Source organism: Canis aureus, chromosome 7, assembly GCF_053574225.1.
Source record: "Canis aureus isolate CA01 chromosome 7, VMU_Caureus_v.1.0, whole genome shotgun sequence".
Classification (NCBI taxonomy): Eukaryota; Metazoa; Chordata; class Mammalia; order Carnivora; family Canidae; genus Canis; species Canis aureus.
In genome coordinates this window covers 36,671,871-36,698,153 of record NC_135617.1, presented here as the reverse complement: position 1 = coordinate 36,698,153, position 26,283 = coordinate 36,671,871, and the positions used below count along the sequence as shown (strand labels likewise).

The 26,283-nt window shown below is 38.7% G+C and overlaps 1 protein-coding gene across 15 annotated transcripts in view; it reads left to right on the top strand.

The window, feature by feature from the left end:
* The first annotated feature begins 1,531 nt into the window (after positions 1-1,531).
* LOC144317254 (uncharacterized) overlaps positions 1,532-26,283 on the top strand; it is a 228,375-nt gene continuing 203,623 nt past the window's right edge. For all 15 annotated transcript variants that reach the window (XR_013383193.1, XM_077903365.1, XM_077903364.1 and 12 more), the window contains exon 1: positions 1,532-1,763. Coding sequence is in view for 14 of the 15 variants with exons in the window: in XM_077903365.1 (XP_077759491.1) it covers positions 1,542-1,763 (222 nt within the window). In the remaining variant the exon portion in view is untranslated. The remainder of the gene's footprint in view (positions 1,764-26,283) is intronic.

Sequence of the window (26,283 nt, the reverse complement as noted above, 5' to 3'; positions counted from 1 at the left end):
TGACCAAAACTGGGCCTCATGTAATTCACCCCAGAAGAAATGGGGATGGGATGTTTTTGTTTCAGGGGACTTTCCTACTCTTATCCTCAGGAGCATTTGTAACCCATCATTGAGATATTTTAATTAATAAAATGATTTATTAAACTCCCAGTTAGAAGGGAAATGTCTGGGAGAGAACAAGAATGAGTTTTTGTGTTACTTATAGGAAAATGCCACTTGATAATTACCACCAAAGTAGATCTAGTAGGAATTAAGCATTGCTTACAGATAAGGCATTGGGTGTATAATGCTGAACAAGATACAAAGTGAAGATCTAGTCCCTTCCGATAGAAAATCTGCAATGTAGGTGAGGCCTTCCTCCCGTTGCTACTGGCTGGATCTTTTTTTTTTTTTTTTAATTTATTTATGATAGTCACAGAGAGAGAGACAGAGAGGCAGAGACACAGGCAGAGGGAGAAGCAGGCTCCATGCACCGGGAGCCCGACGTGGGACTCGATCCCGGGTCTCCAGGATCGCGCCCTGGGCCAAAGGCAGGCGCCAAACCGCTGCGCCACCCAGGGATCCCTACTGGCTGGATCTTTAGGTCATGACAGCTTTGATAGATTTCTGACCTGCTTCCTTACCCCACAACCTTCAGTGGAGACTCTTCATGTCTATCGTGTGCCTCAGTCTCTCCCATACCAGCAGACTAGTTGTCCAGGTGTATTCTATTTTTATTTAAGGGCCCAGGCAATCTTTTAAATAAAAAGGAATTTAAACAAAGGAAGAAGAAAGTAAAATAATGTACTTAGTAAGTAAGATACTGGAGTAAGTGATATCGGAGTTTGGGGTAATTCTCAGGACCTGAGACCTCGACCACCAGCAGGTGGCAGGTTCTTCACTTGGCAGGTAGAAAAAAAATTCAAGGGGCAGCCCGGGTGGCTCAGCAGTTTAGCGCCTGCCTTCGGCCCTGGGCGTGACCCTGTAAACCCGGGATCGAGTCCCACATCAGGCTTCCCTGCGGGGACCCTGCTTCTCCCTCTGCCTGTGTCTCTGCTCCCCCGCCCTCTCTGTGTGTCTCATGAATAAATAAAATCTTTAAAAGAAAATTCAAGGAACAAAGTACAGAAAATAGTACACTCCAAGTGCAGGGCGAGAAGGTGAGGGTGTACTCAAGAAGAGGATCTGAGGGCAGCCCGGGTGGTCCAGGGGTTTAGCGCCGCCTGCAGCCCAGGGCGTGACCTTGGAGACCTGGGATCGAGTCCCGCGTCGGGCTCCCTGCGTGGAGCCTGCTCTCCCTCTGCCTGTTTCTCTCATGAATAGATAAATAAAATCTTTAAAAAAAAAAAAAAAGAGGATCTAAGTCACACCCTGTGGATGTGGATGTGGATGTGGGGGCCCTGATTTCTACGGGTGGTTACAGCTGGGGCCCAAAGCATCCGAGCATGGCCCTGGGGCAGCCGACGGGGGTTTGTGGGAAGGCTGCGTGACGGTACGCACGCTTCACGTTAGCGACTCGGCGCAGGCGCACTCTGATTCAGGCCGACTGGGTCTTCGTGCACATGCGTATCCTGGAGTTGCGCGTCCGCTGTAGGCCTCTTGCGGCTGCGAGGGTCCGCAGGGCTGTCGCGGGTTTATTTAATCGGCACGGACTCTTCTGTCAGGTGTCAGACTCCTGTTCCTCCTGCGGCTGTCCGGCGCGTCCCTGTTCCGTCCGGGCACGAGTCCGTGAGAGAGAAGTCACGCCCTCTTCCCCAGAGGGTGTGGAGCGCGAGGTTCGCGCGGTGAGTCCGGGGCGAGTGAGGGCCCTAGCCCTGGGCTGTGTGGCCTTTGTGTGGGTGGTGAGCGAGCTGCAGGCCTATTTCTTTACCATTACTCATGTTGAAACCCTACAGATACACATCTCCCAAGGTAAAGCTTTCGTTCTCACGCACTGAGAATGTCTTATAATTTGCACGCTGTTTCTTTCTGTGTAGGATGGTATTTCTATTCCTGTTTCCAGGTCGTGTTAGGGACTGTAGGATGGGAAAGGATCTAATTCTCTGTTCTGCCTTTCTGCCTATTCAAAGGCGATCTGTGAGATGACAGTTCTAGAGAGGCTTTTTCTTAGTAAAAGGAACTTATTCTCTGTTTTCATCTGGAGGAAGGCAAGAGGAAGGCCATGTCCAGTTACATCCTCTCCAGTCTTGCCAACCAGCCTAAATATCTTAATTACTTAATCAGCACTTTTTGGATTACTAATGAAATTAAGTACTTTTCCATTGATTTGTCTGCTCCTTTGTAAACCTTTTGAAAATTGCTTGTTCCATTTCCTTCCCATTTTCCTGTAGGCATGTCATGTTTTTCTTACTGATTTGTAGGAATATAAACACTAAATAGGTTAGTGCGTGCCATCATGCAGAATTAATGTGTGTTTTCTTCCTAATACATAGTAAACTCTTGTGTTCTGAGAAACTCCAGATAAAGACTTCCAATTCTGCTTGTGGTAGAATGTCTTAATTTGAAGAAACAGGATAGAGAATCTTTATTGAATAAAAAGTACGATACCTTATTTATATATTGTTTTACAATTTAAAAGGACCTTTATTTTATTTTATTTAAAGATTTTATTTATTCATTCATGAGAGACAGAGAGGGAGAGAGAGAGAGGGGCAGAGACACAGGCAGAGGGAGAAGCAGGCTCCATGCAGGGAGCCCAATGCGGGACTCCATCCAGGACTCCAGGATCACGCCCCAGGCCAAAGGCAGGCACTAAACCGCTGAGCCACCCAGGGATCCCCTAAAAGGACTTTTAATACACATAATCACAATTGGTACCAAATGAAGTGTTCTCTGAGTTCTTAGACCAAATGAAATGAAATCTCTTTATGTATCTCAGATTTGAACCATGCTTACTCGCTATTATTTGTATTTCATGGGATTTTAGCCTATTTGGCTTCAGGCCTAGTAAGACAGCTAGCTCCCAGAACTCTTCCCCTGGTTAGTGCTAAGTGATCAAGAGAATGGAGCCTGTTCTTTGGCACTTACGTTCGCTTTGGCAGATTCAGGGTTGGGCTGGGATTCAGTGTACCTCCATTGGAGGTGCCATTGCATCTTTTAAAAATTATTTTTAGTTGTGGTAATTGACACAAACCATGTTAACTGTTTCTAGGGGTGCAGTTCACATTATTGTAAGACCATCACTACTGTCCATCTCTAGAACTCTTCATCTTTGAAAACTGAAACTCTGTTTCAGTTAAATAATAATTAAATAATAACTTCTTATTCCTATCTTATCCTCTTATCCCACCCGCCCTGGCAATCATCATTCTACTTTCTGTCTCTATGAATTTAACTACTATGTACCTCACACAAGTGGAATCATAAGTGTCTGTCTTTTTTTGATTGGTATTTGGGGTGGGACAATTCTTGCTTGTGTGTGACTATCCCTTGCATGTTATTTGGCTCTGTGGGTGACTTTCAAACACTAGATGCCTGTGGAAGCACCACTCAGTGCCTTGTGACAATCAAAACTGGAGGATGGTAGTGCTCCTTTGGCTGAGTCTCCAAATCAAACCTCCAAACCATCTGAAGTTGATTCTTTTAAAAGCAAATATGTATTTGAAATGTAAATAGCTCCTCATCCCACTAAGCGTAAACAAGCCCCAGATGCCACTCTCTTAGACCTGAAAAAGCCAAGTTTCATCAAAGGCTCTTTCAAAGTTCAGTTCCTTACCAGGCACTTGTAAACAAGTTTAAATGCTCTCCTTGGAGTGTGTGGTTTGTAGGTTTGCATTTGAGCAGTTGGGATCCAGAGTCCGTGACTTCTTCCAGGGGAAATAGACTATACAGTCAGCTTCTCTTCCTAAACTCCCTCTTCAACCAACTGCTGGTGAGAGTTCTACTAATGCTCTCTGTGTAAACAGTTTATCACCATGTTTATTACTTATTGCATTTTTCAATATATTTATTTTAGCAGAAATACCTCAAATAGCTTAGAAATGCTGCATTTTTTGAATTCCCAAGTACAAACTATTTCTATTACAAAAATGTTAATAATAACGATGATGATAGTAGTAGTAGCAGCAGCAGCAGCAAAATAAAAAGGTGGAGAGGGGGTTCTGATACTTGCTTTTCAGAGCAAGCCATGGAGCTTATGTATCAGTCCTGATCAGACAGAGCCAGAATGGGCCTTGCGAGGAGAGAGAACTCCTACCCTTCTCCATCAGAAGGTAGTGAAGACCAAGGAGCAAGCTTGTCTTAAATGTGAGAGTGGAAGTTGGATTTGAGGCAGCAGCCTTCTTGGTGGAAATAGACACCTCCGAGGACTTTGGGCTTTCATGAGGCACAAAGAACAGCTAATCTTGAGGGTCTTAACCATTGTTGCCACTCATACTCTTTAATCCTGCATTTTTAAAAAGGTGTTTTGTATTTTATTTTATTTTATTCATTCATTCATTCATTCATTCATTCATTCATTCGAGACACAGAAAGAGAGAAGCAGAGACACAGGCAGAGAGAGAAACAGGCTCCATGCAGGGAGCCCGACGTGGGACTTGATCCCGAACTGCGGGATCACACCCTGGGCTGAAGGCAGACGCTAAACCGCTGAGCCACCCAGGGATCCTCAGGTGTTTTGTATTTTAAAGGTAATAAATGCACATTATTGAAATATAGAATATAAAGAAAATGATGGAGAGAAAGAACAAGGAGAGAAGGAAAAGTAGATCATGTGTGATCCCAGCATCCTTAAGTATTTATGACTAACCTATTAGTTTATTGACTTCTGGTACACTGAGTGCATTTAAAAAATAGTTTCTACCTTTTTTTACTATTCCTTTTTCAGAGGGAACATTCTCACACTCAGTGTTGCTACATTGATTGATCATATATTATGGAGCTAAAATTGAATTCAGTGAGCTCACCTCACTGATTTGATCATAAAACTGTTTGGGGGCAGTTAAGGGCCTTGCCCATGGTCACACACACCTCTCCATAACTGTGTTTGGTAACTTGATAGTGGTTAGTAAGTTGATAATGTCAGTGATCTCTTAAAGAAAGTCAGTGATCTCTTAAAGTATGGTTGTAAAATCTGCCTCTTCGGTCTGTGTTATGAGCCGGGTGTGCTGTCTGCCAGTCCCAGTGGCTCTGACTCTGTGCCTTTGAAGTTTCATCCTAATTCTTCTTGGTTAAGTCTTATGATGCATTTTTCCCTATCCACCCTTAGCAACTACTTTTTTTTTTTTTTAAGATTTTATTTATTTATTCATGGAAGATAGAGATAGAGAGAGAGAGAGAGAGGCAGGCAGAGACACAGGCAGAGGGAGAAGCAGGCTCCCTGCAAGGAGCCTGATGTGGGACTCCCATCTCGGGTCTCCAGAATCAGGCCCTGGGCTGAAGGCGGCGCTAAACCGCTGCACCACCCAGGCTGCCCTAGCAACTACTTTTTAAAGTTATATGATGTTATACCAACTCTGTGTATATTTTACCTAGAATAGATAAGTTATAGTAAGTCATGGTTCAATTCAGTGGATAGAACAAACTTAGAACAAGAAGCCCTGAGTCTGCCTTTTTCTTGGGCCATCACAGGATTTCTCTAAGCCTCGATTATCCTCTCTGTAAAATGGGATAATAATGACTACCTAAGAGTTTCTTTAATGATTAATGAGGTAATTATATGTGACTCCTTTTAAATAAATGCTAGTGTGAATATATTATGCCCTGATTCTGTTACTCCTTCTTCCTTATTATTTAAGGTCAGCTATGACTCTAATGTGAAACTGGTGAAGTTTTTGGATTAGTTGTTATAATGGCAATTTAGAGTGTTACTCAAGATTATTTAGTTAATAAGACATTATTTAGTTAATAAGAAATAGGAGGCTGTAGGATGTCAAAATGCTAAGAGTGACTTAAAGTCATACAGAAATATGAGATGTGATTCTCATCTTTGAGGAAGGAAGGCAGGGATGAAAAGTGCAGGGTCAAAACAACGTACCTAGGTTAATGCATCTTTATCCATGGCAGTTTCCTTTTCCGGAAGTCCTATTAATGTGACTTAACCATGTGCCTAGTCTCTGCCATATGGTTAATGTACCTCTTGGTGATTCTCTGATGGTTATTTGTGCACTGATTCTACCTAATCAGATTCTACATTTTTCCAGAGCCTGACCTGTAATTTACAGTTTCCATATCTACCCGGTAGCCTACAGCATAGATCAGGCACCTGCAGGGCCATATGATACTAGCTTTGGCATAAAGGGTAGAGAGGAAACAAAAAGATGGGATTCAGACCCCCAGGACACATTTAGCCTTTATCCAATGCCTAGAAGCAGGCCTAAAGATAGAGCTTGCTTCCTATCTTGCTGTTTGAAAAAGAGCTACTTTGAGAGAAGGACATGTGTGCTCTCCCATAGGTAAAATCCTACCCTGCTGTCTACTAGAATATTTCTTCTGTCTGCATCTTGTCATTCAGGCCTGGGCTCACTGCTCAGGTCTGGGTCATTTTTCTGAAAGGCTTTCCTTCTTCACTCAATCCTAAGGTTATCTCATCTTCCACATTGCTGAAGCGATTATTTTCTGTTGCATTGCTAATTTATTTCTAGGCAGTCCCTGTAATTAGTTGAAGTGATATAAACCCTTTGTAAATTTCTCTCTCATCTCAGGGATTTACCCTTTTTTGTAACTCCTAGAACAGTGACTGGTATTCAAAAAGTGGTAGTTGAATAAATACATAGATTACATGCAATCACACTTAGTTTAAAGGAGATATCCAAACATTTTTTTTTAAAGATTTTATTTATTTATTCAGAAGAGACACACAGAGAGGCAGAGACACAGGCAGAGGGAGAAGCAGGCTCCCTGCAGGGAGCCCAATGCGGGACTTGACCTCAGGACCCCTGGGATCACGACCTGAGCTAAAGGAAGATGCTCAACCACTGAGCCACCCAGATGCCCCAACATCCAAGTATTTTGACTTAAGATTTTATGGTTAGGTATTTCTTTAAAATTGGACCATTTGGGAGTGCCTGGATGGCTTAGTCAGTTAAGTGGCTATTTCTTGATTTTGGCTCAGGTCATGATCTTGGGGTCCTGAGATGGAGCTCTGAGCTGGGTTCTACACTCAGTGGGGAGTCAGCTTGAGGATTCTCTCTCCCTCTCCCTCTGACCCTCCCTCTGCTTATGCTCTTCTTGCCTCTCTCTCTCTAAAATAAACAAACCTTTAAAAAAATTGGACCATTTGCATAAGAATTGGAACTACTTAAGTATACTTTATTTTTTTTCTTTTTTTTTTTAAAGATTTTATTTATTTATTCATAGACACAGAGAGAGAGAGGCAGAGACACAGGCAGAGGGAGAAGCAGGCTCCACGCAGGGAGCCTGATGCGGGACTCGATCCCGGGTCTCCAGGATCACACCCCAGGCTGCAGGTGGCGCCAAACCGCTGCGCCACCGGGGCTGCCCTTAAGTATACTTTAATATAGGATAATGGAACGAGCTATTTTTATTATGGTGACTATATGCCTATTATGTTACTGCTAGATGACTGCAAATTATAATGGTTACTAATGAGAATGGGTAAAAACAGTATAATGTCAGGAGCAAAAAAATGGACCAGTATAAGTAAGGATCTCTTTATCTCAGTTTTCTCATTTGACAGGTGGCATAACTTGGATGGTCTTAAGGGGTTTCTAAAATTCTGTGAGCTTGATGGAAGAGGAAATAAAGAGCAGAGAGTGTTTAATGTGTACATATAAACAGACATGTTAAAACATATCTTTAGAAAAAAAATAGTACATCCCTTTAAGCCATTGTGTGGCATGTTAATTGATGAACTGATTACAACTCAGTCATTTATAGGAAGAGCTTAGAGAGAATTTGAGCTAGGAAACAATTTCCAACAGCTTTCATTGTTGAACAGAAACTTGTCTAGTCAATATAGAAATTTTCCTTTAATTTAGGACCTAGTTGATGACAAAAGTTGTCTAGTCCAAACAGACTGAGGAACTTGGAGCCAAACTTGAAGATTTTTAAAAAATAATTTGTTTTAATCAGAACTCTTGCCTCTAAGTCAAAGGATATATTACTGTTGCTCTCCTTTCTAGCCGTAGGCCATTGCTTTTAGTTTTACCTGATTATAATCTTGGCACTGACACTAGGTTTGGTAAGTGGGTTAACAGAAGAATTGGAAGTAGATGATAGTAGAAGGCAATGCTTCATGTATTGATATAGACAGTTTACCCCTCTTTCCCTTTTTAAACCCACCACAAATGAATAAGCAAAATAATGGCAATGCTTAATGAATGGAGTAGTTGGAAAAGCACTTAGAGTAGTATCATTGTGGATTGTGATGGCAGCATGACAAATGAAGATGTGATAGGATGTTTAACTTACATGAAGGGTCTCTGGGGGGGTGTAAGTCACTTTTATTAGACACTAGATCCTTCCTACTTTCTCTGTAACATATTAATATTCACCATTGGCTTTTTTAAATTAGGATTTTCTAATTCATGCCTCATCTTTTTACAAGGGAACACAAACTCCCTTATAAGCTTTAAGGGAAAAACTTTTTTTTTTTTCTACTTAGGTGAGGGGTGGGGTTGATTCACCCTGGTAAGAGTGCACCTGGTTAGAAACATCATTCAACTAAAGATTGTTCTTCCTTTGGCCTCCACCTGAAATTCAGAAAGAAACAAGAATAAACTAAGGAAATCCTGAGTTGTGGTTTGGCATCCCCAAATCTTGGTGCCTTCTGTACTGTGTGGCTTGGGGTTGTGCCAGGAGCATGCTCTAATACAGCTCCCCTGGTTTGGGGAGAGGGGTGTGTGTGTGTGTGTCTGTCTGTCTAGAGGGCGGGTAGAAGGAGGTTGAGGAATTCATTTTTGTCTATGTGGCAGGATAGACTGGTCTGGCCTTCTTTCTGGAGAATGAGTTTCATTAGAATTTTAAAATAATTACTCCTGAAAAAGGACAAATGAATAAGACTTATTTCCAAAGAGTTACCATTTGGTGCCAGGGATCAGGCATTGCTCTATACCACTCCACATGACACAGGATATGGCCTGATATTTAGTCTAAGTACACACTCCACTTTTTTCTGGGCACTGGGAAGGGACTTATAATAATGCTTCTTTGTTATGGAAAACTTCTTAGAAAACTGCTTTTTCTCCTCTTTAAAAATTAGAATTACTCAGACCAGGATGAAAAATAAAAAATTAGCCCTGGCATTTAAGTACTCCCTGGCCCCCAGCAGCCATTTTGATAGAGGTGATGAACATGTTTTAGTGTTTTAACATTTCTGGAATATAAGCAGGATCAGTCTGCGTAGAGTCAGCAGGGTTGTTACTCCAGGGACCTAGTATAGGCTGCCGCATCCAGTCTTGCTGGGAGCAAAGCCCACCCTTATCAGTTGCATGTCTATATTTTGTTTCTTTGGATCTTAAATCATGGAAAATGGATGGCTTTGGAATAAGTGAAATGAATGTAATAAACCAGTCTCTTCATTAATACATGTTATCTGTATATTATCCTTTTGTGTAATTAAATGCCTTGTCAGTTATTGCATTTATCTAGAATTTCAAAGTTGATGGGGAGATCTTTCTTATACAAGGTCATTTCAGTACCCATCAAATCAAAGCAATGTAGTTATATGATTTGCCTACAGATATGAATATTTGGTATTTTTATTAATTGGCTGACATTCTCCTTAAATTGAACAAAGTGTAGAACATCAGCAAAATGACAGATGGCCCATCACCTTCTTCCTCATAGAAAAACCAGCTAGCAGCTATCTATAAACAAGATACCTTTGTGAAAATTTCAGAGCTTAGGGATGAGACAAGTGTCCTATGGACCATAGAGACCAAGAAGGACTGTATTAGAAGGGCAGTAAACATGTTTTCATTTTGACTGCATTGTCTCTCCCGCAGGATGACGTGGCTCTACACCAGTAAGACCCCACTAGGCCTATGGTTTTTCCAGGGGTAAAAGCCCTAGATGGACATCCAATTTCTCTTGGATGCTTCCTAGAAAGCCCATATGCATCTTGCCTTACAGGGGTCACTAGGGACTGGACCATAAGGGATCAGATAGAGATGGAAAAATGGGGAGGGGCTATAGCAATAAGCCTGTAGATCTTGGTGGACCATGTTTCTGTGGGTGGTGGTACCCGAGCAGGTATCCTAGTCAGTGGCTTTGCCCATTTGCAGAGTCCATCTGACCAGTAAACTTGGTCAGCACTTCTCTTTGTTTTAGGTTCGTAGCCAATGGGCTAAACTGGCCATGGAACCCATTCTGTGACCCCATTTGGACAGGGAAGCAAGTCAGCAGCTTTGCCTAACTGCTGAGCACACCCTCCAGTCCTAATGGACTGGAAAGGCTGACTAGAGACTCTGGGGAGTTGTGGAGCCCATTCTACAGCCGCTTAAGGCCAATAAACAAGTTAGCAACACTGCTCGGCTGTGGAACATAAATTCCTACCCTGCCTGGCCAGGGAAACAGTGACCTGGGGTAGCCTTGGAATGAAGTCTACAGTATTGCTCCAATTGCTGAGCCCAGTCTGCAGCCTCACCCAGGAGTGGAGTTCAGCCAGTGACAACAGCTAATTCCAGAGCATAGCCTACAGCCCTACCTGACCAGGGAGTCTCAAAAGAGACCCCACTAGACCATGTAGCACAGCCTCTGGCCTCATCCAACTGTGGGGTATAGCTGGTGGCCCCACCTGACCAGGGAGCCCTGCCAGCAACCTCCCCAAAGTAGAGCATAGTCTGTAGCTGACTTCAAACTATACTAAAAAGCTATAGTAATTAAAACAGTGCAGTACTGGCATAAAACAGACACATGAGACTAATGAAATAGAACAGAGAGCCCAGAAATAAACCCATGCATATATAGTCATCTTGTATTGGACAAGGGAGCCAAGAACACTCAATGGGGAAATGATAGTCTCTTCAGTAAATAGTGTTGGAAAAACTGGATAACCACAGACGTAAGAATGAAATGAGACCCTGTCTTATACCACTCTCAAAAGCTAACTCAAAATGAATTAAACATAAGACCTGATACTATAAAACTGGAAGAAAAATAGGGAAGAAGCTACTTGAATTTGATGTTGGCGATGGATTTTTAGATATGACATCAAAAGTACAAGCAAAAAAGCAAAAATAAACAAATAGAACTACATCGATCCAAAACACTTCTGCAGCAAAAGAAATAATAAAAAAATGAAGGACAACCTATGAAATGGGAGAAAATATTAGCAAACTATAAGTCTGATAAGAGGTAATATACAAAATATGTAAAGAATTATAGCTTAATGGAAAAAACCCTCAACTTATTAAAAATGGGCAGAGAATCTGAATAGACATTTTTCCAAGGGAGATATACAGATGGCCAACAGGTACATGAAAGGGTGCTCAGCATCACTAATTATCAGGGAAATGCAAATCAAAATCACAATGATATGCTGTCTTACACCTGTTAGAATGGTTATCATCAAAAAGACGAGACATCAGGTGTTGGCAAGGATGTGGAGAAAGAATTTGTGCACTCTTGGTGGGAATTGGTTCCACCACTGTGGAAAACAGTTGGAGTTTACTCAAAAAATTAAAAATAAACTACTGTATCATCCAGCAGTTCCATTTTTGGGTATATATTTGAAGGAAATGGAAACAAGATATCAAAAAGATATCTGCCTTCCCAATGTTTATTTGCAGCATTATTCACAATAGCCAAGACATGAAAACAACCTAAGTGTCTATCAGTGGATGAATGGTACTAGTCAGCTACATGGAAGAAGGAAATCCTGCCATTTGTGACAATGTGGATGGACCTTGAGGGCATTATGGTCGGTGAAATAAGTCAGAGAAAGACAAATGCTGTATGGTATCACTATATGTGAATAAAGCTGAACTCTTAGAAACAGAGTTAGAATGGTAGTTGTTAGGGGCTGGAGTTGGGGAAATTGGGGAGATGTTTAAAGGTACAAACTTGTAACTAGTGATAAATATGTTTTGGAGATCTAATGCATAGCACAGTCATTATAGTCAACAATACTGTTTTATAAACTTCAAAGTTGCTAAAAGACTAGATCTTGATTGGTTTCACCACAGAAATAATGATAATTATGTGACATGATAGAGGTGTTAGTTAATGCTATAGTGGTAATCATATTGCAATATATAAATGTATCAGATCAACACACTGTACATCTTTATGTAATGTTACCTGTCAATTATATTTCAATCTTTAAAAATATTTTTGTATCTTAAAAATATTCTCTGACATACAAGGCTAAAAAATTTGGTCAGCCAAATATCCACATTCAAATATTTTTAGGAATTCTCAAATGGAAAAAGAAAAAGGCAGGAAATGTATAAGAAATATGGGAAGTAAGAGTCATCTTAAAAAAAAAAAAACTAAAGCCAAGAAAGAAAAAGAAAATATATTAAGTAAAAAAAGGAACTAAAATTCTAGAAAATATTAACATCTGGAGAAAGATGGGGAAGAAAAAAGACTGAAAATCAAATGAACCTGAGTGGATGAGTACTTAACAAATTATAGGGGAAGATGAACATAGTAATAAGTTTAAGAAACCAATGGAAATTGATAAACATGAGGATAAAGCTTAAGGAAAATCACTATAATAATAAAAATAAAATACATAATTTTTAAACTAGAAGAAGTCTTGATCAATCTGATTGACAATAGGAAAGAAGAAAAAAGAATTCTATGAAGCAAAAGCAGAAAATATTTTAATGAAAAATATATAATAGGAAAAAGACCTAATATAACAGTAATTACAATAAATGCAAATAGTTAAACTTGTCAAATAAAAAGGTAGGCCTTTAGGTTAAATTTTTAAAATTTAAAGTTTTGTTGATAAACCTGAAAAAATATATGAAAAATAAGATGCAGAAAAATTGAAAAGGATAAGAATGTTACATGGATAAGTATAAGAAAGATGGAATGACAAAGATAGTATCTAAAAAATTAAAATGTAATATAAAAACGATCATAGTGGACAAAAAGGAATATTACTTTAAAAATCTCCAAGAGTAACTGAGAAATATGTCAATGAATGAGTATACTGCAAGAAAAATAGATAATCAACAATTTTAGTAGATTTTAACATACTTTCCTTGAAGCTAACATATCAAGTAGGGAAAAAAATATACCATAATGTCTATGACCTAGATAATATACAAAATGAGCCTCAACCATTAGATATATAGAGAACTTTTCACTTAACAGAGTATTCTCTTTATAAGCATACTATAAATATTTTAAAAATTAAACCTAATATTGAGCTCTGGTGCATTTCATGGTATCAATATTTTGCATACCACATCTTCTAGCATAATACAATAAAGTTAAAGATTAATAACAAATAGTTTAAAAAGTATGTTTGGAGGGCACCTGGGTGGCTCTGGTTGAGCATCTGCCTTTGCCTCAGGTGGTGATTCTGAGGTCCTGGGATTGAGTCCCATATCAGGCTCCCTGTGGGGAGTCTGCTTCTCCCTCTGCCTATGTCTTCTGCCTCTGTCTCTGTGTGTCTCTCATGAATAAATAAATAAAATCTTTTTAAAAAAAGTATCTTTGGAAATATATGTTGCCAAATTATCCTTGTATTTAAAGGAAGTTAAGAAATGTTTAGAACTGATGGAAAATGAAAACCCTGTTTTTCAGACTTTGTGGGACATAGCTAAAGCAGTATTTGGAGGGAAATTTAAATGCATTTATTAAGAAGAAAGGAAAAAAAAAAAAAGAAAGGTAAAGTAAATTTAGTGAATCATTCAACTCAACATGTTGTGGAAAGAGCCACAGAGTAAGCTTAAAAGAGCAACTACAAAAATAATAAAGGCAGAAAAATCAATAAAATGGAGAACAAATATTAAATAATAAGAACAGTAACAAAACTAAAAAATTTTTTGAACAGATTAATGAGATTGACCAACTTCTGGAAAGAACCTAGGAAAAATTTGAGTTTACTCAAAACAGGTATTTTGACTTGTCAGCTAATTACAGAATTCTGTGTCTTTGAATTTAGTTACTGGAAGATTACTGTTATCTTTTGCTGGTGATATATTTGTCTCTCTCTCTCTTTTTTTTTTCATGTCTTCTGGAGTTTTCTCATGTAAAATAGCAGACACCTCCTGAAATCTTTACTTGTCTTTGAATGAGAGATACTTTTCATCTGTCCTGTTTATATCTGGGACTTTCTCCAACCTCGTATGGATACACCTGCTCACACTTCGTCTCCTGCTTGTTGCAGAATTTTTAAGCTTGTGTATCTTACAACTCATCAGATTGGTGCTGGGAATCTCTCTCTCTCTCTTTTTATTTTTCCAGAAAGTGGCACTAAAGTTCCAAGATTGTGGATTCTACCTTGCCCCCAGACCCTGGCCCGTGTTTTAAGGAGACTCCTTGTTTACTTGGGAGCACATGCAAGGAGCTGGCTGAATAGTGGGGGGAGGTGTTGGTTTAGCTTTGAGGGCATTGTGGGTGCCCACAGGTCAGGTGCGGTGATCTTCAGGTGAGGTTATATCAGTGAATTGTGGGCTGGCTTCCTGCTGGAGTCCTGAAAGTTAGCAGGAAACTGTGTGCCTTTAATGTCCTTTAAATTCTTGTCCTCCTCTTTCCTGATCTTCCTCCTTCCCATGATGGAGTTCTCACATCAGTACTCAGGGTGCTGGAGAGATACAGGTTTATCCAACAGTGTCCCACAGAGCTGGGTAGGTGGGCATTCACTCACCACTCTCCCTTTCCCCTGTGGAATAGGATGTATCTGGCTATTCATCCCGGCACTAAGCTGCCTTGGAAGAGGGGCAGTCCTGGCAACATTCCTTTGCCCCTCTTAAGTGCATCTAAACTCATTTTTTTTTTTCCATTGGAATGCTGTTATCTCTCCTTGGGAAGGCTTGATTTCTGCAAAGCCTCTCTCATCCATAGGTGTCTACCCAAATCCTCACTTTCCTGGTTTTCCCCAACTGCAGCTGAGAGATGCTGTGGTCACTTTGCAAACTCCTGCTGGTTCTGCAGCCTCAACTGGGGTCAGCCTACCTATTACTTAATGCACAGGTAGGTAAGACTCCTCCTAGGAGTGTGATGCCGAATCCCACAGCTACCATGGAGATACTTTTTGTTCAGGGATGGGTACAAAATTAGTTGATAAAGAGGAACAAAAAGGAGGGACATATGATACAACCATGATGTTGATGCTGAAACAGGAATAGTGATACTAAAATATTTGAATGACATTTTGACTGGATATAAAATTCCAGATTCAGATCTTTGCTTCTTTAATACTTTAGGAAATAATGTCACTTTTTTTTTATTCATCTAATTCTACTGTTAAGGCCAGTATCAATATGAATCTTGTTCTTTTGTAGGTGATCTGCTTTTTCTAGAATCTTTAAAAGTTTTGCCTGTCTTTAATATTGTAGTTTCACTTTAACCTATCAATGTGTGGTTTTCTTGTCTGTTCTGTTTTGCACAGAATTGACGCTTCCCATATGAGATCTTTCACCTTTCTCTAATATTCAGACATTTATCTCGATTTATTTTTTCCAATATTTTTTCATTCCTTCATTTTTATATTTTGTTTCCTTTTAAGACTTATTATATTGACATCGCTACTTCTGCTTTTGCCCTTCATTTCTCCAAGTTTTTCTTATCCTACTCATTCTATGTTTTGGAGGATCTCCTCACCCAGTCTTCCTACAATTCATCTTTAAAATACCTGCCTTCTATTACTCTCAATCCACTATGTCTTTATTTTGGCTATTTTCTCTTCATATCCAAGATTTGCATTGGACTATTTGAAAAAAATTTTCTGCCCTTGTTTCATTTTATTTTCTATGTATGTCCTAAGGAATAGTTAGTATGCTTAACTTAGAATCTTGATTTGTCCTTCCCAATAATTCTACTTCAAATGGTATATGCTTTCCAGTTTGTTCACTTAAAAAAAATAGGTGTTATACTCCTCATGTGTCTTGTGTACTGTTTGAGCCTATGAGTTCTTGTTCTCTGGGGCTGCCATCTATTCCATCTGGTAGAGAATGTTGGGGAGGAGATAACAATCAGCCCCTAGTCAGTGTCAGTACCAGCTCATTAGGGAGTGGAGAGGAAAGAAAACCAAGAGTTACAGAATCCTTGTTAATTCCTTTCTCCCACTTTCTGGTCAGGGACTTATCTTGAAGCCTTTAGGGAGAAGTGGCATTGGAGAGACAGCCTCCTGAATTATAATCCTCAGCGCTGAGAAAGTTTAGGGTAGGTGGTCGATAACCATCTGTTTTCCAATCTCTACACCCCAGCTGGGTTTGTGGACTTCCCTGATATTTCCTACACATGGTCACACATGCTTTTGCTACTGCTTCCTGTGATACAGAGTTGGTTGAGAAAGGAGTATCTCAAGACAAAGTGGGCCACAGCAAGAGCAGAATTAAAAGGCTTTCATGCAGCCCATTCTCTTGCTGCTGCTGGCTCCTGGGCTTCAGCCACTCAACTCACACCAATCAGTTCATGGCAGGCTTCAGTTTCTGGGATTTTTAAATCTTTTTATTTTTTATTAATTGCTACAACCCTGTGTTCCCCTCTGGCATTCAATTGTTTTAGAGTTGATTTTGGAGGAGGGAGCCAGTAGCTTGTCCTAGATTAACGCTTGGCAGGAACCAGAGCTGTCTTGCAGTTTCTCCTCCCATAGTTTTGCCTTCATTTAAAGATGTCCAGAGAGTAAGCAGCACATATTTGGGAGCAAATTTAGGAAGTCAGTTTGTTTTCATTCTGTGAAAAACAAATCATTCAGGCAGATGGGGACACAAAGCTTCAATTTGGCATTGGCATTTAGTTAGCGAAACCTTCTCCATCCTTTTTAAGTTTCGTGAAAGATATGTAGGAAGCACATTTAAAAGTGGATAAAGGTGAAGCAACTTGATTGAAATGGAAGCTACTTTTGGCCATTGAGATGTAGGGGATATCTGCTGAGAGGATTTCTGGGGAAGATCTTCTCTGATAATAACAGTGTGGGAGAGAGCTGTTCTGCGTCTGCTCTCCTCCATCCTGCTTGGGATGCTGAGGGGTGATGCTCACATCCGTTGCAGCCACTCTAGTGGTGAGTGAAGATAATGTGATACTGAGGATGACACATAGGAAGAGTGGAAGGGCCAGAGTCTAAGTCAGTGTCATTGACTTGCTGAGTCCACTTTCAGACCACCTACCTCTGGACTTCTTGTCATGTATCAGTAAATATCCTTGTGGTTTAAGCTATCATGAATTGTGAATTCTGTTACCTGCAGCCAAGTAGATCCCAAAAGTAATAGAGTCTATTTAATAAGTAAAACATGTTTTTGCCGATCCCCATCTTGATTTAATATGCTTAGTAAGTTTTTATCACAAATAAAACATCAGCTAGTCATCACAAATCCAAATGTATGAGCTAATACATTTTCACTTCTCCTTTGGATGCCCCATTGTGCTGTAAGTAGGACTGTTTTTTGTGGGGAAGTGCCTTGGGCAGTATTCTGGAGCTTCTGTCTTGGAATAATGCATGTTAGAATGGTGTTCCAAAACCTTATTTTGGCATATAGCAATTGCTGATATAAACAAAATATGTTGTTCAGATACATAATAAAATGTATATATTTGTACCATATTTTTAAATAAGAGTAATCATAATTTTCTCTGCCATATTTTCACAAGATCAGGCACAGCACTAATGCTTCTCGATCTGATGTGAGCTGTTTGTTTCAAAGGCCATATTACAGGGCTTGCAGTCCTTGGTTTAAGTCCTAGGATTGCTAAGCCTCAACTAGCAGATTTTGTGAATGTTGGGGACTTGGGTGGGAGGGAAGAAGGGGGCTGCTACTGTCTGGAAGATGGATTTTTGAACTAGAAGAGTAAGTCTGATAAGATTAAGACTTTGGTGGTGGAGTTTCATAGAATGAGGCAGTATAGATGTTCACTGTGCATAACAAATGTTTATTGCTGGGAATAAGAAAATATTAGATAATGTGTGTATGCATAAAAGGTTGGTTCCTGTCATTTTAAACTTTTTATATGGCTCCAGATGTTCTTAGTCTGAAGATGATTTGCTTCCTCTTGTATTGTTGTAGTCCAAGCTACGACTCAGTATTTTCTGGACTAAAAAATCATAAATAATATTTTTCTTATTCCCCCATGCCCTTTTTACTGTGTTAAATAATTTGACAGTGACAGACCTACTTCTCTGAGAATATTCCCTCTCAAATTATGTTTTGGGTACAGACATCAAGGATAGCATGAGCCTAATGATAGATTTTTAGGTAACTTTGAACAACTGAAACATGTTACTTTTACGAAACATTTTGAATATTTCCTTGCTGATGAGCATGTGGCTTCTGATGCCATTTTCACATCGTTTATACTTCTAAAATAAATTACCACCAAGGCCATAAAAGTGTCCAGAACCTGTGAAAAAGAAATCTTGAATGGTGTGGAAGACAGAGTTCTAAGATGACCCCTTTGACCCTATTGTAGAATCCCTTCTCTTTTGAGTGTGAGTGGAAGCTGTGGCTACAGTGAGATATCACTGTTATGATTATTTTATGCTATGAGGATGATTATCCTGAGTGGGCCTGACCTAATTATGTGACCCCTTTAAGAGCAGAGTAGTTTTTTGTTTATGTTTTTTTTTTTTTTTTGTTTGGTTGTTTTTGTTTTTGTTTTTTGATTGCTAAACAAGTCAGAGAAATGTGTTCTGGATGGCTTGAAACAAAGTAAACTTTGTGTTGTGAACCGCCTCCGGTGGCCATGTGGTGAGAAACAGAAGGTAGCGTCCAGGAGCTGGGAATGGACCCTGGCAGAGAGCAATCAGGAAATTGGGGTCCTTAACTGTATAATCATAGGAAATGAATTCTGCCAACGACTAATGAGCCTACAAGAGGATCCTGTGCTCCAGGTGAGAACTGTAGTGCTGGATAAAACCTTGATTTCAACCTAGTAAGACCCTGAGCAAAGAAAATAGACATGACATTCCTAGATTCCTGAGCTACAGAAACTGAGATAATAAATTTCTGTTGTTTTAAGCCAATTAAGTTAGTGGCAATTTATTATGCAGCAATGGGAAACTAATACAAATGGGAAAAGGGCATTCAGAGCAAAAGGATAGGCAAGTTCTGCATGTGCCTTGTGGTAATGATACCTATCCTAAAGGTTTATGCTCACAGGGTTCCATTTAGTAATGTTGCTATTGTAGGCTAGATGTCTACATCCTGTAACTGTGCATTAAATCACAGGTTTAGACAGCTGTTTGGAGTTTTCTATTCTCTTTGGATCCTTATTGAGGCTCCGTAGCACAAACTTCACACAAACATTACCAATTGCGTATATTTGAGATGATGGCTATTTTGGTGCACTGCAAAAGAAAAGTATTCCATGCATTTTCTTACCATTCCTTTCATGCCTCTTCAAAATTCCTAGATGAAGAAAGCGAAATCTAAGGTGTTGAGTGAACAGAAAGGTGATAAACTTAGGTTGTTTCTGTAATTAGTAGAATTTAGGGTGTATAATGTTCTAGGTGAGAGTCCAAAGTCCGTAACTTACAATGTAATTATATACAAAAAGGGTGAAAAAAACAATAAATACCACAGAAATCTTGGAAAATCCTTCCATAGGAAGATGAGCAAGTCCTAGAATCTTGCTGTTATAGATTGAATTGTGTCCTTATAAAGGATATGTTGAAATCCTAACTCCTAGTACCTTAGAATGTGTACTCATTTGGAAGTAGAGTTGTTGTGAATATTATTAGTTAAGATGAGATAAGGTCCCCAATCCAGTATGACTAATGTTTTTGTAAGAAGACAGCTATGTGAAGACACACAAGGAGAATGTCCTATGAAGATGGAGGATTAGAGTAATGGAGCTTACAAGCCAGGAAACGCCAGAGATTGCCATCAGACCACCAGATGCTAGGTAGTGACATGAAAGGTTCCCTACAGGTTTTAGAGGGACCATGATCCTGTCAATACCTTGATTTCAGATTTCTAGCATCCAGAAGTATGACATAATAAATTTCTGTTGTTTTAATCTACCAAGTCTGTGGTAATTTTTTACATTAGCCCTAGGAAACTATCTCTGTTAGGCCTCTACCAATTTAAGAAAATCTCACACACTTGCAAATGGCTCTATGTTGTCTGAAGGTACTATGTGCAGAGGTCAGTCAAACAGAATTTGGTTAGCTGCTAGCTGCCAAGTGGGAGGTAGCAGGGTTATTTCTTGGAAATGCTCCTCCTTCCCCATCCCAGCCAATCCTTCCAGTTTCAAAAACGTTTGACCCTGATTAATGTTTAATACTTTATTAAGGGATTTACTTAAAGCCCTTTATCTTGATTAGCTTTGGCTTTGAGTTAAAGAATGCTAGCTCTTTTCCTTTTTATTTACACATTATCTAAAACCTCTACCTCCTTCCACTTTTTAATAAGTCTACTTTCTTGAGAATAATTTTCAAAAACCAGTATTTTGATAATACAATGAATGTTATATCTGAAAGAGTGTTCCATGGACTATAAAAAGGTATGAATTACTAAAAGACTTCTGAGGCCAAGTACATTTGGGAAATAGTGAAATAGATAAAGCTAAACATGTTTTTCTTCCTTATAGGACTTCTCATAGTCTTTATATGTTCACAGGTATAGGTAATCTCTAAGGGATAGGATGGAGAGAGGAGAGATTATTTATATATAAGCTTATTTATATACTTATACTTTTTATTTTGAAGAAACACCTCGAGGGCCACTGCTCTCCAGAATATATTTAGAGTAATGGTAGCTGAATGGTAGGATTTTTAGAGCTGGAGTATAATTCAAAGATGATTTATCCCAGTCTTGAGACTTCGAGTTATCTGAAGTCACCCAAATAGTGCTCGCTTCGGCAGCACATATACTGAAGTCACACAAATAATTAATGGCAGACCTGAAACTTAAAGCTCGGGTCTTCTGAAGCCCAGCATAGTTACTGTCAACTGTTTGGTATAACTTACATTTAAAAACAAAGCTCTTAAAATTATGTACTTTAATTGTGTCAAAGGAATTAAGCCTGTATTTTTCAATTTTATTTTATTTTATTTTTTTATTTTTCAATTTTAAATTAATAAAACCAATGCTCTTTCTGTTATCTGAATACTTTTCAGGAAAGGGAAGTGTTGTCATTAGATTTTGTCATTCTCTGTCCATGCAGAAGACAATTCAGAAACAGATGGAGACCAGAAGGTCTGTGGATGGGAGTGAGGAGAGAAGAGTGGAAACAGAGAAAGAGCTTTCTAAATGAATGGATTAGGAACAGCTAAGTCAAACCTAAGCTTTATTAACAATTTTGTTTCTGTCCCTAAATTTGGAATTATTAGCATTCTGCACTTCCCTTTGGGGTTTATCCTTGCCTTTTAGAAACTAGGGAGGCAATGGCAAGCAGCCTTACTCTATTGTTAGTCCCAGTGAGCCTGCATCTCTGCACTCATGCTCTGTGTGCCTTCCAGCAAATTGATAACTCCAAGAAGCTGATCTCATCTTAGGCACTTGGGAAAGAGTATGTCTTAGGACTGGGAAAATCTTTGTCAGCCCAGTCTAGTAGGAAACATTAAAGATAACCATGGCAGTATTCTCAAGTTATTTTTCTTCAGTCTTCTCTTCCTGACTTGATATATGGAAATTCACATGGAAATTACCCCTATAGGTTTCAGGGGATACATGAACCTATTAACATCTTGCTTTCAGACTTCTAGCATCCAGAATGTAAGACAATAAATTTTTGTTTTAACAAAACTTAATGTTTAGATGGCCCTCGGAGATGTCTAGAATCTAGTCCATAGGCTTAAGACATCAGTCCATGGGCCATGTGAAGAAGCTCAGATAAGCTTCAAAGAGTCTAAGAATCCCTGAAGTGGTAGGCAGAATGTTGTGACTAAGTCCATTTTTCAGGGAGAAGCGTTCAGGGGTTTCATCAGATTCTCAAATGAGTTGATATTCCCCCCAAAATTTAAAAACCACTGATCTAGCCTAATTTTTCTAGCTTACAGAGTTGAGACAACTGAGTCAATGAGAAGCTGAAAGATGTTATTTAATAGTAAAATCATGCAATTTTTAGTGGAAGCTAGGCTTATAGTACTGTTTCAGTCCAATTCACATTAACCATCTAGCATTAAATGAGTGACTTAAAAAAAATAACACATCTCCATATTGGGGCATTCAAGTTTTGAAGAGAATCTGTGTTCCCTATGAGGTTACCTATCCCCAGATGAGATTCTTGATAATTGTTTATAAGATATTCAGAAGTGAAAAGATAGAGTTATTCCTGCTACTATGTTATTGCTCAGTTTTTCCCTTCACTTTTCTGTTCAGCATCTATTCTTTCCTGGTTACTTAAAAATAATCATAATGAGAAATAAAAATTGCAGGGTAGTCTCATTTTGTGTGTGACTTAGTTTTTGTATCATTCAGAATGCAGCTAGGAAACAGTCTAGGCTTTTCAGCACAGGGAATTTGACGAAGGCTTTGGTCACATAGGGGATGAAAGAACTTAGCAGCTGAACAGGGAATGGGGAAGCAATCCAGAAAATAGCAACACTAGCACGCTTTTACCTGCATCATGTCAGGGGGTGGTGGGGGGAGGTGTTAGAGAAACGGTGTTTCCATATCCTAAAATATGGGGTTCTCTGAAACATGGTAGAAAGTCATGTGGGAGCTGTAACCACACTGGAGACACACCCATTGCCAGTGGCACCACCAAAAACAGAGACAAAGATAGAGAAAAAGAAAGACTCTAGCTTCACTACTCTAGCATTCCAATCTTCTACCATGGCCTCCTATTGGCCAAACCTACCCTAGGTTAAAAAATACGTATATAGGTATCAAATTCCCACAGTCCTACCTGGAGGGCAGAGGGTAAGAGACTTTGGGAGCTGTTTGTCTCTGAAATACAGAACACAGTAGGAGATGGGAGTAGGATGGACACAAGAGAGGAGCAAAAAAGCAGCCAACTGGCATAGATTCTAAAACTAACAGGAAAAGCTAGGCTGTGAAGATCAAAAGCCCTTAGGAAAATGCCACTTTGGAGATGAGCTCACATCTTTTATGAAGTTTAGCACAGCCAGTTTTATCTTTGGTATTGGAATAGATAGTACTTTTTTTTTTTTATTGAGAAATATATGACATATTTGACTTTGCTCTGGAGTCATCTTATATGAAAAATATGACTATTTCAATGCTAAAATCACTCATTTCAGTGACATGCTCATACCTTGAAAGGTTGCCAGAAACTGAGAATGGGGGTAAAAGTAATTTCACACCTTCCATTTCATACTCACTCAGAAATCTCAATCTCTTTGTCTCTGTGTCTGTCTCTCTTTCTCCTGATGGATAGATAGATATAGCTATGTGCTAGAATGGGTAGAAGAATTACCTCTACTATTAGTTGCTAATTCTTGCCTCATCCTTCTCTTTCTCCTCCTTTTTTTCCAGAACCATACTCTTGAAACTTGTGTAAGTTAAATGCTGCTGTGATGCTGCCCAAGCCCACTGAATTCTTCAGTGTACTGAATATTTTGCTTAGGGATGGAAATACAAAATAAGTGAGACATGGTTCCTGAATTTAATGTGCTTGTTTGGAATTAGTAGAGTTTATGCAGACTACTGAAAAAGATTTCAAAAAAAGAAGACAGTGCAGAAAGCTAATTTATTTTTTGTGGTTGGATTATTTTTTTAGGGGAGAATTATTTAAGAAATTCATCATTTGAAGTGTTTTGATCCCTCATTACACAGACTTAGTGACATATTGAGGAACCAAATATCATATACAAAGCAATATTTAGGTAAAGATTGGTAATTTTGGTGGCTCCTTGCCCACATAAAAATTGTTCTAACAGAATGATATAAAACGCTATCCATGGTTTATTCCCCATCTGTCTTGATCACCAATTCATAAAATAATGTATGTATTAAAGGAGTGACAGGATGTCACCATGACAAAGTCAGAAGAAATCAACTAGGAGCCATCTCTGGGTTCACTTTTTTTGTTTTTCTGGGTTCACTTAAATAAGAATCTTGATTACTAGTCTATGGGGTGTTCTTCATTATTAACCAGTTAGCATTAATACTGATTTACTTATTTAATGTGATATATATTAAATCATTCAATAATATAATTTCTCACTGATCATCACCACAGACATTCTGCGTTGGTATTTTCCCATATCAGGTAAGAAAACCAAGCTTTAAGGGGGTGAAATGATTTGCCAAAGACCATGTAGTATTTGTGGTGAGCCAGGGATGAAACCCTGTTCTTCTGACTTACTAACCTTATCCCATGAGATCACAGTTTCATGAAAACTAGTGCTAAGGCATAGGCAAAGAAGGATTATAAATGATTTGACAAAATTTGATAATATAAATGATTTGATAAAAGATATTTGATAAAATGTTTTTTTAGATTCACCTGATTTCTCATAACAAAATAGGGGATGTGACTTTCAGCTGTTAATTATTAAATTGGGAATCTAGGAAGACTCTAAGAGCGATCCTTTCCAAATCTCTGATTACAATTTTTTTTTATTTTTATAAGATTTTATTTATTTATTCATGAGAGACACAGAGAGAGAGAGAGAGACAGACAGAGACACAGGCAGAGAGAGAAGCAGGCTCCATGCAGAGAGCCCAATGTGGGACTCCAGGATCACTCCCTAAGCCGAAGGCAGACGCCCAAATGCTAAGCCACCCAGGCGTCCTGTCTGAATACAATTTTAAAAAGTATTTTGAAAAATCTTGCCTTAGAACAAGCAGAATTTAATTTTATCAAAAAACAGATTCGACTGTGTGTTATTCACACAAAACTTTCAGTGACTTCCATAAAGTAGAAAGAATACATACTACATTTTTTGAACATAGGAAAGGAAAATAAAAACTAACATAGAAAGATTTTAAATTTTTAAAAAATTTTATTTATTCATGAGAGACACAGAAAGAGAGAGAGGCAGGCTCCACATAGGAAGCCTGACGTGGGACTCGATTCGGGTCTACAGGATCACGCCTAGGGCCGAAGGTGGCGCTAAACCATTGAGCCACCCGGCCTGAAAGATTTTATTTTATTTTATTTTATTTTTTATTTTTTATTTTTTTTTATTTATGATAGTCACAGAGAGAGAGAGGCGCAGAGACACAGGCAGAGGGAGAAGCAGGCTCCATGCACCGGGAGCCCGATGTGGGATTCGATCCTGGGTCTCCAGGATCGCGCCCTGGGCCAAAGGCAGGCGCCAAACCGCTGCGCCACCCAGGGATCCCCTGAAAGATTTTAAAAGGCAACTGTACATTCGGAAGTCAAAAAAATATGTTTTGAATATATTTTAAAGAGTACTAAAGATTTCTATAGAAATAATTATCTATTAGAAATAAGTGAAAATTAGACCACTTAATACCACAAAAATCTTATAAAATATTGCCTAAATAGCATTAAATGTTTCAGTCTTAAAGGGATTTAGTAGGAAATGAATATTTTTGTAATTTTTGGATAAGGAAGACTTATGAAAGCTAGATAACTGAAAACCTCAAGAAAAATATTGATGGGATTTAATGATATAAAATTTAAAACTTTAATATGGCTAATGACACCATAATCAATGTTAAACAATTGACAGATTCAGGTTTGCATATTTGCAACATATAAAACAAACACTTAAATATGTAGAAAATATAGAGTTGTCATACCTAAGAAAGAAGCTATCAGTATAATAGCAAAATGGTGAAAGATATAATAGACAATACAGATGAAATATAAATGGCTAAAAAACTTGAAAAATACATAAAAAGATGTAATACCTTTTGCCTCACTGTAACCATTTTGAAGACTGGCAAACATTTGAAAGATTGGTAATACAGCTATAGGGCAAGGATATGGAGAAACTTACACTCTCATAGGCTGTTTGATGGAGAGTAAATTTATACAGCATCTTTGGAGGCAAATTGGCAGTAGCACTTTATATTAAAAACATGTGGATACTTGAAACTAGTCATTTCAGTTCTAGAAATTTATTATATGCTATTTGTATAAGGATGTTCATTTTGACATCATCCGTAATTAAAACAATAAAGAAACTTTTCATATGCACATACATTTGGGTATTGTTAAGTAAATATGATATATCCATTTTATAAAATGCCCTTCTAGAAAGAATGTGTAGATCTATGTATACTGATAAAAAAATGACTATCCCTCTATTGTACAGGGAGAAAAGAGTTTGTAGAATAATGCAGATTGTATCTAGGTTAAAAAAAATATATTAGTATCAAATTCCCACAGTTCTAAGATGTG